At 43.0% G+C, this 17,099-nt stretch overlaps 1 protein-coding gene across 1 annotated transcript; it reads right to left on the minus strand.

Annotated features, from left to right (window-relative positions):
• Positions 1-2,385: 2,385 nt before the first annotated feature.
• On the minus strand, positions 2,386-3,604 carry LOC121809042. The gene is made up of 2 exons (XM_042209592.1): positions 3,489-3,604; positions 2,386-3,400 (listed from the first exon to the last, which is right to left on the minus strand). The coding sequence occupies exons 1-2, from the start codon at positions 3,569-3,571 to the stop codon at positions 2,386-2,388; spliced, it is 1,098 nt and encodes a 365-aa protein (XP_042065526.1). The 5' UTR covers positions 3,572-3,604.
• Positions 3,605-17,099: the final 13,495 nt, after the last annotated feature.

Consider the following 17,099-nt stretch of genomic DNA (forward strand, 5'->3'; position numbering starts at 1 on the left):
ATAAATTCCAAGTTTTACCATACCAAGAGGCTTCTTTTTTGTAAGTTCGATTATGATTAAACCATGCTAATTTTGTATTTTAGGTTATTGTTTGCTCAACTAGAACGTTAGTTAATCCAAATGTGTTCTAAATTATGTGACGTTTGTCGTTATTCTGTTGTCTTATTTTTCCGTTGAATAAAATCTACGTACCATTTTACCTCAAAAAAGGAGCACTAAGAATTTGCTTGTAAAACAACAAAATGAAAACAAGCTATTGACTGCATCACATAGCAAATGTACTTAATAGTGAAAATTCAGTTGCAGGATCTAGTTTTTTCCAGCTTAAGAAGTATACACAGAGTAATTAAACAAATAGTAGTACTAATTAAAGGGTTAGTTGTCTATAAAATCATAAAGTTTAACTAAATTGTAGTATATGCCACACTTTTCAAAAATATATTATAAAGTTATAGAAATTTTCAATTATTTCATTTGATCAAATCTATTTTAATTTTATTCTACAGTTATAATTTCTTATGCTTGAAACAATGTAGTTTGGTATTTCGGGTCGTCATATGAATGCACATTTATATTATTATTCATTAATATAATCAAAATCGTACACTTTGTGAATTGATTTAGCATCAAATTTCCATTAAAGATAATCACTTCACTTGAGACAATTATAATTTCATAATTTATCTTTTAAATTTTGAAAAATACATAAAGTAGAGTTTGACCCAAATTCATAATTTTATAAGTAATTAATCTTAAATATAAAACTCTACGTCAAAAATAAATATAAGACCACATTGTTAAAATAAGATACCAGTAAAACACTTGACCACAACATTCTCAATCAATATAAAATCATAGGAAGCTCATAGGGGTAGCGCAGTTGTTTCGAAGGGGCAGAGTCATAAGAATGGGCAAGATCGATTCCCACTATTATCGTGTGATTGTAACACCTCGCAGGCACAAGTGTAATATCTTAGGAGGTGGGCTTCTGGAGACAGTAGGCTAACATCCATCCCCTTAGCTGATCATTGCATACTCTGATGTAATACTTTCACAATATCATTATGTCGGAATGGGAGGGTCCTCGGAGTTGGAATTTTAACTTTTTTTTTTCAAGAATATGAGAAAAAATTGATAGAGAGAGAGGAAAAATCGCTTTCAAACACAAATTGAATAGTGAAAAAGGCATGTTTTGTCTGTAAAAAGGATATAGCTTGAATAAACTTTGGGGTTGGAATGTCAGATTTTTCCAAATACCAAGAACCCCCTTACCTTAGATAGCAACAAAAAACCTATAATCCTAATATCCTATCCCTCTCACTTTTTTATATGGAAAAAAGCATTTATAGTATTTTACCCAAAAACACCACACCTTTCCTCACAGCTTACTCCTTCTGTCCCATTAGAAATGAAACATTTTCCTTTTTAGTTTATCTCATAAAAAATGAAATGTTTTCTAAAATAGAAACATCTCTATCTCTATTTTTTCATCTCTCTTACTTTACTCTCTCTTCATTAGCTCACAAAACAACACTATATAAAAACCCGTGCCGATTCCCAAATGTTGCATATTTAATGGGACGGAGGGAGTATAAAAGACACGCTAATAAATTCTCTCCACATAGCGACACGGCCCCAGTACGACGTCGTAAAACGCGGCAGATACGAAACGATGCCGTTTCCATCACTTCTTCACCATAGGCCCACCTCCAACGGCGCATTGGGACCCACCCACACAAAGTACGCACACGTGTGCGCCCCCTGGCTCGATTGCTGTGTCACCCTCCTCAAATAATCTTTTTTTCTTTTCTGTTTTACAACATTGATACAATACAAAACAATTACTCCACACTACTCCCACTACAACTTGCACCTATCAAATTCTTTGAATCCTTATTTGCAATATTCAATGAAAATCTATGCATTAATTTAAATTTATCTTATTAGGCACACTAAACATAAATTAGCTGTATGCCAATTAATTTTAGAGACATGTAGAGCGTAGTAATTATGCCTTCACACCCTAATTATTCCATCACCTTTGCAAAAACTTCCTCTTTAATTATTTTAAGAATAATGGTGAGAATAATTTAAGAGTTATCTCTAAATTAAAACTTCGCCTTTACGATTAGGAGTTAGGACCACTTATATCAAAACTTTTACTACTTCAATTTACTGGATCGATTTTGTTCGTGTATAATTAAGATAAAAATTAATAATCGTACAAATAATAAGAATTGACAAAGGTATATATATATATATCATATTATCGCTTCATTTGAATAAGTATTTATGTATACACTAATTAAAAAAAAACCGTGTTTTTCCCGATTTCCTAAACCAAAATCTGAAAATCGGAAAAAAAGAAAAAAATTGAATGTTTCTTCACCGAGAGGAAGAGAAAGATGGTCGATTGACGGAATCAGCCAGCTTCCCAATCCTGTGGGCGAGCTCAGGCGACAGCTTCACCTGCGGCTTCGGCTCCTTCTCCGCCCTAAAATCAAACCCTAACGCATCGGAGACTTCGTCGGAGCTCCATCCGGCTCTCCGGAGCGTATCCGAGAAGCGATCCGCTTTCACCAGCAGAGCATCCATCACCGCCTGATTGTCCAGCATCACCATCCCCTCCTCGAAGAACCCCGCCGCCGAGACCTCCACGATCTCCGCCACCTCTGATTCCCCCCACCCGCCCCCCTTCAGCACCGCCCCGATCCGCGCCACGTACTCCCCCACCCACTCCGGCGCCTCCGATCTCGCCTCCTCGACGCACCTCTCCGGCGAGGAAGACGACGAATTCGAGCTCCTCCGCCGCCGATCCGCCGCCGCATCGCTCCAGAACTCCACCCACCGCGCGGCCCTTCCACCGGAATCGAGGCTCCTCCGATTGTTCAGATTCAAATTCGATTTCTCGATCTCCGATTGGTTGATAGTAATTGAGATTTGATCGTGAAACAAGCTCGATTCGCGATCGAAGAAATCGGAGAGGTCGAGTCCGCAGCAGAAGATCCGATTCTCGTCGACGTAGAAGATGGGGTTCCCGGCGAGGGAAGGGGAGCAGGGGATGTAGCAGCGGTTGAAGATCGGGATGAGGAGTGGGGCCCGCTTGAGCGCGGCTCGGGCGGTTTGAAGCGCCTTCTCGGGAGAGGACGGGCGCGTGCCCCACGACTTGTGCCAGAGGGAATTGCGTGCCACGTGGAAGGAGGCTGAGGCGGCGGGGAGGGCGAGGGAGGCGCGGAGGTGGGGGCGGGCGGAGGGGGAGCGCCAGTCGGGGAAGCCGGGGGCGACGGGGAGGCCGGCGGAGAGGACGGCTTTGAGGTCGGGGGGGAAGGAGAAGCCAAACTCGGCCTCGGCGAGGGCGAATTCGGCGGCGGTGAGGCCCGGGAGGACGGGGACGGCGGAGGATTTTAAGTGGGAGATGAGTTTGTCGGCGAGGGAGCGGAAGGAGAAGAGGCTGTGGCGGGGGGGGGAGGGGGGTGGAGGGGGCGGAGGAGGAGGCGCGGGCGGAGAGGCGGCGGAGGCCGGCGAGGTGGGCCGGGTTGAGGCCGGACATGCGGCAGTCGACGTCGACCATTGTAATGGAATAGGGGATTGGATCGATGGAGTGATGAAAGAGGGGAGTGGGAGTGGGAGTGGAAATGTGGGAAAGGAGAGGGATTTATAGGAAGGAGGGAAGGGGCCCACAGTTGGATTATTAAATTTGGTGGCTTTCTTTTTCAAGGAAAGTGGGATTTATTTAGCATTCATGGCAAAATCTTGTTTATCGGATGAGAATTCATCTGTTAAGCGTAAGCGCCTCATCCCCCCCCCCCCGCCCCTCTTAGTTATGTGAATTTCTCCGAAATCAAATTTTCGCATCTCATTCTTCAATTCTAAAAATTCTATTTCACATATTTCTTCTTCCATTCATAAAAGCTGCTCTAAGTGGGTGATTACATTTTTTTTATAAAAAAAAATGACTCAACTAAGTTATGACAATCAAAATTTGAATACGATCCAACTAAGTTTGGACTGAATGAGTATATATTCAGTAATTTAGTGAGCAGATAATAACATAGATAAATAAAGTAATTAGCTCTAATGATACTCCAAATCAATCTCTTATTTTTTTTTAGAGCATCTACGACAATTTACACTAAACCCAAACTCATTTTAGTGTAAATGTCACATCAAATCGTAAATTTAAAAATCATTTTTATACTAAACTCAAATTTTAAAAAATACTCTCTATGATATACTAATTTAACTACACTAAAAAATAATCCCAAATGTTGATTTGAAATGAAAATTGCGAATAACATAGTTGAGGAGTATATATTGCATAGGTAATTATTGTAATTATTATCTGACAGACCTATATTGTTTTCAGATCATAGTTTAAGAAATTAATACTCATTACAACACCTAAAAATATTCATATTTTTTTATTTTGATCCTTTGATCTAAGTTAGTTCTTCTATTTTAGTCCATATGCGCATAGAAGATCCGATTCGTTTTACTATAAATGGTAATACACTTCCACATTTATTCCACTAACTTATTTACTCACATTTTATTTTAAACTAATGAGACTCATATTACACTAACTTTTTTTCACTGACATTTCTTGACAATCATTAAAATTCGTGTCGCTAAGATATGAGACTCATAATAGCGTACGTAAAGAGTATTTGTGATAGATTGTTATGCTATCATGACGATATGCTCTAAGAGTGTCCACAATAGTTAAGGCCAAGGCCAAGCCACAAAAACTTGGTCAGACCACAAAAAAAAAACTTGTCCACCCTAATAGTGGACAAACCCAAGCCACAAATTAATTATTTTTTTCATTCTTCGTATATTTTAATTTAACTAGAATAAAAATTATCGGATTATAATAATTAGAAAAAACATAAATTAATTAAAAAGAGTTGACAATTACAAGTAAATATATTTATTGAAAATTCAAATTTTAATTATTTCCGTAATTAGGGTGTGAATTGAAATCACAATCCTTAATTAAAAAATTGACCAATTTTAATTGAAATTTAGTTTTAGAGATGATTTATTTCTTAAATTAATGCTAAATTAATTTTTTGAAAACTAGCGTCCCCTTTTTAATTCCTCTCTCTTTCCATAATTCTCTCTCTGAACTTCATCTTCTCCAAAATGCTAAAATTAACACAAAAACTGGAAAAAATAAATCGAACCTGGGCAGGCGCCGCGGCTCTCGGCCGCCACAATAGGGCGCCCCGACCAGGCCAACTCCACGGCGCTCCCATGGGCTCCCCCCGGCGGCTCTCCTAGTCCCCAGCTATAGGGAGTCGCGGCCCAGCCACCCCCTGCCCGGGAGCCGCGGCTCCCCTATTATGGACGCTCTATTATAGTGATCGGCGCGCTCTCTATTCTAAATGTACTTTTTGTTAAAACATTAAAAAATCAAAGATGGTTTCCAAGATTCATGGTAGATCACTTAGGCCATCCACAACGTTGTCACTAACCGTGTCTTAACCGTCCCTTAAATTACTATTTGCGGGCCCCACTGTACTTTTTTACTCCATCCCTTAACTAAGGGACGAAACCTGCAACCCTCCGTCCCTTAACCGTCCCTTAAATTACTATTCATTCAATTTCATTTTTTATTTTTATTTCCAACCAAATTCAATTAAAAAAACGCACTTCATTAAAAATAAAATAAAATAAAATTACAACATAAAATAGAAATACAACTTAAAATTCAAAAAAATAAAAAAAGACATAATTAAAATACTAAAAAAATAAAAATGCATAATTTAAAATACAATTTTATAGAAAATAAAAAAACTACTCCGCCGGCGAATCATCCCCCGAAGGCGGTGGAGGTGCACTGAAGCCGTGAGGAGGCGGAATGCCAAGTTGTGCTGCCATAAACGTAATTCCGTTAAGCCAGACTTGATATTGGGCGGGAGTCATGCGGGAAGTGTCCGCCATTGTGGCGGTCATGTACATGGCCATAAGGGAGTTGGGGGGTCCCCCCGAGCCCGAGCCCGCCTGGCTTGATTCGGCTCGGCCCCTACTCCCTCTAACCGCCTTTGCCGCATTTATCCCTTGCGGCCGACTGCGCCCACGGGAGGAACCCCCGGCATCGTCTGCCGGGGTCTCAACCTCCTGCGAGGCAAACTCTTGTGGCCCGCTGCCCGAACCGCCCTCACCAGACGAGTATTGGTCACTCGCCGTGTGCTTCGTGCGCTTCGAGGTCGAGCCCGTGCTGGACCGCACACCGTCGGCCCACCTTTCCTCGTCCTTGACGACCTCCCAAACATCGACATATTTGAATTGTTTGTCGTTGTCGTCGTAGTAGACCCGTAAGCCGACCTCAGAATGTTGGCTCTCGTGGCTCCGCTTTGGTAATGAGCAACTTCATTCCTGTGGATGGCGCAGAATCGTTTGACCTCTTTGTCGACTCGGTCAAAGTGAGAGCGGAGCATCTGATATGAGCCGCGGCGGGACCCCTTCAGCTTAATCTGGTAGTAGGCCTCGGTGACCTTTTCCTAGAAGCACTTCCGGGGTTGTTGATTCCCGACGATGGGATCCTACCAGACGCTGATCCAGGCGTTGTACACCGCCAGCGTTTCTTTGGGGCCGTACGGATGCCGGCCTAGATCCTCCTCCTCCTCCTCGTCCGCCTCCGCCCTGGAGCTTCCACCGTCTCGGCCTCCTCCCCCGCCTCGGCCTTCTTCCAGAGTGGGTTCAACGGAATAATCCTCCCGAATCTGGGATAATCCTGCGAATACCGCGGGGCGGAGGGACGGGCGTATGCATCCACGTCAAAATTGGGTGGTTGGTACCCCCTCGGCGTCGACGAACCCTGGGTGCCCGACGTCGACGAACCGGAACCACCCAATGTGTTGTACATGCGAGTGGGCGTCGTCACGCTGACGCAATAAATCATTTTTTAAAAAAAATCAAATTTAATAAAAAAAATTAAAAAATTAAATACGGTCATATGACCGTTCAACTGTAATTTTAAATTTTTTTTATTATTTTTCTTTTTTTATTTTATAAATACTCCTCTTTCACATACACAAATACACATCTATTCTTCTCAAATCATCTCTCTTTCCTCTCCAATTTTCAACTAAAATCATCTATTTTATTCTTCTACCAAAGTTAATCCATTCATGGATCCATTTGAGCAGATGCGTCGAATAATGGAAGAATCACTTGAAGAAGATTGACGTAGGGAGGCGGAGGAAGCCGCGCCGCCCCAAAGACGATCCCGGACTTACATCCATCGTAACCGGGAGGAAGCCGCCGCAAGGTTAATACGCGACTACTTCTGTGATAACCTGGTATGGGATGATACCTACTTCCGTCGCCGTTTCCGCATGTGGCGACCTCTATTTCTCCACATCGCAAATATATTGGCAGCCCGGGAAGAGTTCTTCCAAGAAGGGTTCGACGCCGTCGGCCGTCCCAGCCACACGACGCTGCAGAAATGTACTGCAGCAATCCATCAGCTTGCGACTAGACAAACAACAAATTTGTTTGACGAATACCTCCACATTGGAGAAAGCACTAGGAGAATGTGCTTGATGCAATTCTGCAAAGGCGTCCGGGTAGCCTTCACCGATGAATTTCTCCGGAAGCCAAGCACGGCAGATTGTCAGTTTCTGCTCCACCTTCACGAAGAAGTGCACAGATTCCCCGGGATGCTTGGCAGCGTCGATTGCATGCATTGGTAATGGAAGAATTGCTCTATGGCGTGGAGGGAGTCATACAGGAGCGGCCACAAAGGCACCCACCCCACCGTTATACTCGAGGTCGTTTCCAACTACCGACTATGGATTTGGCATGCGTACTTCGGGGACCCCGGATCGAACAACGACGTCAACGTGCTCAACCAATCCGACCTCTTCGCCGAAGTTTTGGATGGTAAAGCGTCGGCCATCAACTTCATCGCTAACAACCGGAGGTATAAAATGGGGTACTATCTTGCCGACGACATCTACCCGAAGTGGCCAACCTTCGTGAAGACGTTCAACGGGCCGGTGAACAAAAAGCAGGCTCTTTTTGCGCAGAAGCAGGAGGCTGCTCGCAAGGATGTGAAGAGGGCGTTCGGGGTTCTCCAAGCGCGCTTCAACATTATCAAAGCCCCGGCTCGTACGTGGTTCATGGAGAGTATGGTCGACATCATGTATACGTGCATAATCTTGCACAACATGATTGTCGCCGACGAAGGACCCGAGGCGGGAAATTGGTTCGACCCAGAAACTCCCAGAAGCTCTACCGCAAGTAGTCCGCCTCGCAGTGGAGTGCATCCGTCTTTGCAAGATCGGTAGTCTATTCGGGCAAGGACACGTGATTCTACTGCCCACGCACAACTCCAAGATGATCTAATGGAGCACATTTGGGCAAAATTTGACAATCGGTAGACGCACATGATCTTTCTTCTGGTTCTTTGAGCTTGAGATTTTGAATTTAGAGAGAGTGAGCGGAAGAAATTAAATTATATATTTTAAATTTTTTAGGATTTTTAATTATGTTTTTTTAAATTTTTTAAGAATTTTAAGTTGTAATTTTATTTTATTTAATGAACTGTGTTTTTATTAATTGAATTTGTTGGAAATAAAAATAAAAAATGAAATTGAATGAATAGTTAAGGGATGAGATAAGAGACAGATAAAAGATAGATGGTTGCAGGTTCTGTATCTTAGTTAAGAGATGGAGTGAAAAGTACAGTGGGGCCCATGAATAGTTAAGGGATGAGACGGTTAAAAGACGGATAAGAGTCATCGTTGCAGATGGCCCGATGAGCACGAGCATGGAACTATTATGTCATTCAATATATTAATTTTAGCTCATATTTTTTGTGATAAAGTATTTAGAATCCCAATGAATCGAGGTGACGAAAGCAATGTATATGAACAGTTTGTTTTGTCAGTAAATTTGGAAATATCCATATCAAGTTGAAAATAAAATTTTTAAAATATCACAAATTTTAATATAAAATTAGTATAATAAAAAAATAAAATGAAAAAATATACTCCATTAGTGAATAATGACTTACCTCATAGAAAAAAAGAAATTTTCTAAATGGAAAATTTCTATTTTAAGAATTGGTTCAAAATAGAAATAGTTTTTATTTTAGGATATATAGGAAATAACCAGCAATCTAAGAGCATGCACAATGTGAGGTCCTATTCCAGCAGTTAGAAGAACAATGCGATCATCGGTATGTGTAGGAGGGGGTGGTGTGACCGTCTTCACAATGTGAAATAAAGGGCGGCATACCGTTCAGCCACGCGCTCGTCGCCTCTCGGCCACAACATGCATTAGCAGTTAGCACCACTTGCGAGGCACATAAGGCTCATTTTGGACTGTTTTAAACTAATCATTAGTACTTTTATATTTAAAGAAATTTAGTTTTCTTTCAAAAATATTTAATTCTAACGAAATTTGTCTATTGTTTTCATTTTCTAATGCTTGAATAAACTCTATTCTCTACTATAAATACCACATTCACTTCATACTTTAATCACAGCGACGTATTCTCTTTTCATCATAACTTTCTTTTTAAATGTGTATCTTATTATTAGATTATGTTCATGAAGACGAATGACAATAGTGGTACACTACCTCATTTGCAGCGACGGCGGGCACTCCCGATTCTAGGGAATAGATCCCCTGCTGTGGAGGAGTGCACCGCAAGGGATGCTGCTCCTCACACCCTAATATTTTATATTAAAAAATATAGTTCTTTTAAATTTAATTAAATTAATAAAATAATGAGGTGTGAGGAGCAGCATCCCCTGCTGTGCACCCCTCCATAGCAGGGGATCCATTCCCCCGATTCTATAATCCCCTTACGCATCCCAAAGTGTCTATAAGGCCATCCGCAATGGCGCCTAGCGCACCGCCTAGCCGAGCGCCGGCGCTAGGCGGTCCAATGCAACCGCCCAGTGGATTTCGGAATTAAAAATCGCCGAGTGCTCGGAGGTTTCGCTGCGCTGAGCGATCCGCTCGGCGCTATTGCAGTGCTCCGGATCGCCGAGCGCATCGCCCAGCGGATTTTTTAATTTTTTTTATTTAATGTTTTTTTTATGAAACTCATTCTTGGTTGTTTCTCTTTTATAGAGACATCCGTGAATGTTTTATGTTCCACTTTCGATGTGGGACAAACTCATTCTTGGTTGTTTCTCTTTTGTAGAGACATCCTTGAATGTTTTATGTTCCACTTTCGATGTGGGACAAACTCATTCTTGGTTGTTTCTCTTTTATAGAGACATCCTTGAATGTTTTATGTTTCACTTTTGATGTGGGACAAACTCATTCTTGGTTGTTTCTCTTTTATAGAGACATCTTTGAATGTTTTATGTTCCACTTTCAAACTCATTCTTGGTTGTTTCTCTTTTATAGAGACATCCTTGAATGTTTTATGTTCCACTTTCGATGTGGGACAAACTCATTCTTGGTTGTTTCTCTTTTATAGAGACATCCTTGAATGTTTTATATTCCACTTTCGATATGGGACAAACTCATTAATGAGGATGTTGTAATGTTATTTTAATTTTAATGAAGTGTATTTTTTTAATTAATGTACTTTTTAAAATTTTAATATTATTATTGAATTTTCCCGTATCTGTGTGGTAAATTTAATTTCGTATTTTGTGTGATTGTTAATTATTTGTTTTATATAATTTTGAGTGATGTGGCTAGGCTATGGCTAGGCTATGGCTGGGCTATTTGCTTGTTTTGATGATGTGGCAGGAGGATTTTTAGTGTTGATGATGTGGCAGGAGGAGTTTGTGGCTAGGCTATGGCTGAGCTTTTGCTGGGCTATTCCTATTGTGGATGGCCTAATCCCCACATGCCTGACATCGCTACGTAGTTGTTGGACAAAATTGAACTTTTCGACGACAAACTCAACGTTCGTGTATTCATCGTTAAGTGTTTCGTCACATCAACATGTGGATGAGAGGCATAGAGTCGACAATGACGAAGCGCACAAAACACACTGAGGTTTGCATCCACAAGTGCGAGCAAGTGGGTGAAATAAGAGTTGAGGTGCCGTTCGATTGGAACGAAGTTGGTGAAGCCGGCCGCATAGAGAGCGGTATCACTGCCTCATAACTCTGTGAGGTGCGTAGAAACATCAACTTTAAGATTTTGCAAAAACCTTTCTGCACTAAAACGAAATCACAGCAACCGGTTGTACTTGTACACATTGCAAGATGATTAAGGAACACTCGAAATGTTTGGGTATGTAGTTATTTAATTTTTTGTCTTTTTTTGTTCAGGATATGAATTACGTAATTTTCCAGTTTTTGAAAAATTTTGATGATATAATTTTTCGGTTTTATTATAATTTTAATTAAATAATTTAATAAAATGATATATAAATGAATAGAGGATAAAAAATACTACTATGATTTAAGAATAGTTAAAAAGAAATTGTGAGTTGTGGAAATTTTTTTATGTAAGAAATAAAGTAAAAAATTATTTTAACGGCCATGAGTAATGAATGAACGATAATGACATGCAAATGCAATAGTATTAGAACATCTCCAATAGAAATAGCCCAGTCATAGCCTAACCACAAACTCCTCCTGCCACATCAGCAGCACTAAAAACTTCTCCTACCACATCATCAGGACAAACAACTGGACAAGCAATAGGCCAGCCATAGCCTAGCCACAATAAACAAAATTATAAAAACAAATAATTAACAATCACACAAAATACGGAATTAAATTTACGACACAGATACGGGAAAACTCAATAATAATATTGAAAATTTAAAAAGTACATTAATTAAAAAAATACATTAATTAAAAAAAAATTACATTGATCTAAGAAAAAACTCATCCGCCACACGCGAGCCCCCCCGCCTCCGCCTCACTCCTCGCCGTCGTCGCCGTCGCCGTCGCCGCCGCCGTTGTCGCCGCTATCCGGGACCCCCAAATCTGCGGCATCTGAGCCCCCCACCTGTGCCGCGGCGGGATTCAAATCGGCCCGCATACTCACGAGCATTGCGTGAAGAAAACTCTTCTCCTCGGGGTCAGTTGCCGCCCTCCATTCAACTAAGATCTTGTACATCTAAGCTCACGTTTGTTGACGCGCGAAGAAGAGTAGCTCGGCTGTCGACCCGCCAACAGGGGGGATGCCGATTGGACCTCCTGGGAGTCTTGGCGAGCCCGTTGTGCCCGCCTTTGACCAACCGGGTGAGTGCGGCTAGCAAACGCAGGAGGGGACAGGAACTCCTGTACATCCTCGGAGAGGTCGTGGGAATCGGTATAGTTCAGGCGCTGCTTCTTCGGCCTGCCAGCATCGACACCTGCCCGAAACTTCTCGGAGTCCATCAGCACCTCATATCAGTTCCAGTAGGTAAACTCCTTATAAAACGCGGGCACGGGGAAGGCTTTCTCCGCCATCCTCCTGCAGTCGTCCTCAGTTTGGCCACTGGTCTTCATGCGGAGGGCGTTGGTGTACAAGCCCGAAAATCGGGAGACCCCAGCCCTGATTCGGTCCCACCCCTTCCGGCACTCCTCCCCGCTGCGTGGCCTACCCTCCGGGCAAAATGCCTTATAGGCTGCTGCTATTTTAGCCCCACAAGTTGACTATCCTCTGATTGTTCGAGGCGAGGGGATCATCGCAAACACTCACCCACGCCTTGCATAGCGCGACGTTCTCTGCGTCTGTCCACTTCCTCCGTGTTGGGCTGTCGTCATCAGCCGGCTGCGACGACTCGCCGACCACCCTATTGCCCTTCCCCTTCTTCTTCTTTGGCGCGCCCCGACCCTGCCCTACTCCCCCCGTTTGAACGGGGGTGTCCGAATCCCTGAGATCTATCCCCAACTCCTCTAAGGAGAAAGTATCACACCCAGTGAATTGCGTCTCCGATGGGGTCGATGTGTGCGAAGAAGCAGTCACAAAATCAAAACTGGGGCGATAGACGTTGTCCCCCCCGGCGTCCCCTGCATCCCCGGGTACCCCGGCATCATCTGCATCCCGGGTGCCCACCCCGGCATCATCTGCATCCCGGGTTGCATCCCCGGTACCCCTTGCCCGCCATGCATCGCCGGCCCCCCCGGCATCCCCTGCCATCCAGGCATACCACCCTCGGATGCCATCCCGAGCATCATCTGCTGCCAAGGGTACATGTTGTAGTACCCGGCCATCGGACCCCATCCACCTCCCACGGGTACCGTGGGAGTTTGAGACCCGCTCGTCCCTGGAGTTGGCTCGTTGTTGTGCTCCATTTCTCGTTGTTGCTCTTGTACAGAAATTAAGATAGAGAGAATACTCGTTAAAACAAGTGGTGCAAATGAAAATGACGTGCAAATCGCGTATATATAGTGTTTCGAAAATTAAATAAAAAAATCCGCTGGCCGATCGCTCGCCGATCCGGAGCCTGCAATGGCAGCCAGTCGATCGGCGAGCGCATCGGCCAGCGCTCGGGAATCGGCGTGCGCTCGCCGTTTTTCTCGCCAATTTGGCTCTCGCCTGCTGCAATGGTTCGGCGAGGGATCGGCTAGCCGGTCCGCTCGCCGCCATTGTGGATGCTCTTAATATTCAAATAGGTGACATGTGACATGACAGAATATGTATTTTGCAGTAAAAACGTCTAAAGTGTCACAATAGGTTGTGAAATGCAATTGATGTTTGCTTTAACTCCACCGGCTGGAAGGTAAAAGAAGGAAATCATTTATTGCAGTCATATAATATACCTTCCATAACAGACTTGTGTTTGCTTCCACAAACAGAGAAGGGATGGTACAACAATTTCAGAACAAATAATGTTTTTATTTTTATTTTTATTTTTTTATCTAAATTCCAGATATACGAATAGTTTGGAGGGAATTATGTAGATCAATTCATGTGTTTAATTGTAGTGGTAAATTGCATTCTCCACTAATTATACTCCACTCACTTTTCTTTCTCTCTCTTTTTTACTTTATCAATTATGCATTAAAATACATGTCATTTCAAATATTGTCTATTTTTTTAGACGGAGGGAGTATTATTGAGATTGTTTAGTTTACTTGACATGAATGTTTTGAAGTTATAAGAACTTTTTTTTTCTTGATAAAATAAGGAAATTGATCAGATAAGAGCATCTCCAGTGGGCGGACATCCCACTAGGACATCCACTAGGACATCCCAAAAACACCTCCTGCCACGTCACTAGGACTTCCCATCCCACTGCCACGTCACTAGGACATCCCCTCCTATGTCCGCCCTTCCCACTAGGACATCCCGCAATAAAAAAAAATCATACATTCACAAATAAAACAATTTACATTTACGGAAATAAAATTTGACCGAGAATACGAACGGGAAAAATTAACAACTTCATCGGAAAAAACATACATGATTCGAAAAAAAAATTACATACTAATAAAAAAAACTTCATACATTATCACGTCAACCCCTCCGTGTCCAAACCTCTTCGATGATATCCTGCTGAAGTCGAACATGGGCATCTGTTTGCCGCATGTCGGCAAATGCACGCAGCCGCGCGACCTCTCCATGAGGTACCCCCATATTCACATTCGCGGTGGCCACGCCGTGACTTGGACCTGCACCCGTATCATCTTCATTGGTCCACTGAGTCAGTTCCGTAGCTTCATTTTCGACAATCATGTTGTGCATTATGATACATGCGTACATGATATCGCCGATGTTGGGAATATACCACTACCGTGCAGGACCCTTCACAACCGCCCACCGACTCTGGAGCACACCAAATGCCCGCTCCACATCCTTGCGCGCTGCTTCCTGACGGCTCGCAAAGTATGTCTTCTTTTGTCCGAGCGGATGCTTGATTGACTTCACAAAGACGGGCCAGTTTGGGTATATTCCATCCGCCAAATAGTACCCCATATTATGCTGGTTGCCGTTGGCGACGAAACTGATGGCGGGACCAACGCCATTGCACTGAGCGTTGAACAGGGGCGACGACTGGAGAACGTTGATGTCGTTGTTGGACCCGGCGACTCCAAAATAAGCATGCCATATCCACAGCCGGTAGTCAGCTACAGCTTCAAGGATCATCGTGGGATGCTTGGCTTTGAAGCCGGTAGTGTACATCCCCTTCCAGGCGGCGGGGCAGTTCTTCCACTCCCAATGCATACAATCTATGCTGCCCAACATCCCAGGGAACCCGTGCACCGACCCATGCATATCTATCAGCATCTGGCAGTCTTCGGGGCTCGGACTCCGAAGATACCGCTCCCCGAATATCGCTCTCACGCCCGCGCAAAAAATTCTGCAGACACTCGACGGCTGTCGACTCGCCAATGTGGAGGTACTCGTCGAACATGTCGGCCGCGCCTCCATATGCTAGTTGTCTGATTGCGACAGTGCACTTCTGCAAGGGCGTGAGTCCGGGTTTGCCAGCTGCATCCTCTCTGATCCTAAAATACAGGTATCTTCTCTCTAAAGCACCCACGATGTGCAGAAACAGCGGACGATGCATCCTAAAGCGTCGCCGGAATAAGGCTTCCCCAAAACGCGGTTGCGGAGCGAAGTAGTCCGCATACAACCGAATATGTGCAGCAATGTGGTCACGGGGTACTTGAGTTCGACGATGGATCGGCCGAGGTACCGCCGCCTGCTGCCGCCGCTGCAACCTCTGTTGTAGCAGCCTCTCTATCGCACCTTCAACAGCGACCTCCAACTCATTCTCGCTATCACTTTCACTAGACATTCTAGATATACTTGAAATTAGAGATGTAGAGAGAGAAACTTGTTAACACAAGTGGTGCGAATGAAATAAAATTCAACGAGCCGTATATATAGAGTTTTAAAAAAAAAATTTAAAAAACGGGACGTCCGAGGACACCCGACGTCCTCACGGGACGTCCGTATCCGACCCTAAACGCCACAATGGCGGACGTCCCGGTCGCCCGTCGCGACGTCCGACCGGATGTCCGACTGGACGTACGCCATTGGAGATGCTCTAAGTAATCATAGCACATATTACCTTATATCTATTCTCGTTCGATGCACGTTTAATATTGTGAATTTTTGTTATTTTATTTATTTATTTGAAATTGTAGAGAAAATGAACAAATTGAAATTTGATTTTTACGAATTTTGTAATATTAAAATACTAATAACATTTTAATGTATTTATTAAACTAAGTACATAAAAGAAAACAAAAAGTGTCATATGTTCATCAAATAAGGATGATGAGAAAAACACCAATATTGGAAAAATATAAAAAGTTGTAATAAGCTCTTGAAAAAAAAGAGCACATGAATAAATCCAAAAGAGCGATATTTGAACACAAAACATTATCTTGGAATCTAAGTTGAATATATAGGCTTCTAATTTCAACTTGTTAAAGTATTACTACAACCTACCCCAACTAAGTTAAAGATTTTGAACTCAATTATTTAGTAGACTTTTTAAGCCACTATAAATCAAATAGCTCTCGACCGTTTAACTCACTTTCCTATCAATTCAAATTATACATATTATTCAAACCTAGCACGTGATGTAAACACTGACTCACTCCTAATAAATAAAGACGTCACCAAACCGAATCGAACCGGTTGAACCGGCCCGGAACCGTCACCGGCGGTTCCGAACCAGAACCGGAACCGTCGGCGGCGGTTCAAACCGTGACCGGAACCGCCGGTTCCACCGGGCCGGTTCAGGTTTCAATTCTAGGCGAACCGTAACCGGCGGTTCCGAACCGCCGGTTCGGCGGTTCCCGACAACTTTTCAGACCTATTTCCGACCTAACCATAGGCTTTTCATAAACCGGTCAGAAACCGCCGGTTTTTGTCAAAAAACCTTTGACGAAACCGGCGGTTTACGCGTGAAACCGGCGGTTCCGGGGCAAACCGGCGATTTCGCCGGATTTTCAAAATTTAAAATTTGAATTTTTTTTTAAAATTTAATCACAATTTTCCCCTATAAATACCCCCTCCTCTTCATTTCTACTCACCCCATTCTTGTGTTAATAATAATTTATCTTCTCAATCTCAATTTCTCTCTTCTCCATCCTCATTCTCTCAAGTTGTTTACGTTATTTGCGCTCATAATTTACTCACGTTGTTCACGTTATCATCTTCACACAATCACACTATTCTCTATTCTCCACTTTCAATTTTCATAAATATCATGTCTT

The sequence above is a fragment of the Salvia splendens genome, chromosome 6, assembly GCF_004379255.2.
Source record: "Salvia splendens isolate huo1 chromosome 6, SspV2, whole genome shotgun sequence".
Taxonomy (NCBI): Eukaryota; Viridiplantae; Streptophyta; class Magnoliopsida; order Lamiales; family Lamiaceae; genus Salvia; species Salvia splendens.

Coding starts and splice junctions, on each gene's coding strand:
- LOC121809042 (XM_042209592.1), bottom strand. CDS start 3,571: ATGGTCGACGTCGACTGCCGCATGTCCGGCCTCAACCCGGCCCACCTC. Junction 3,401..3,488: donor CTCTCCGCCCGCGCCTCCTC/CTCCGCCCCCTC, acceptor CCACTTAAAATC/CTCCGCCGTCCCCGTCCTCC.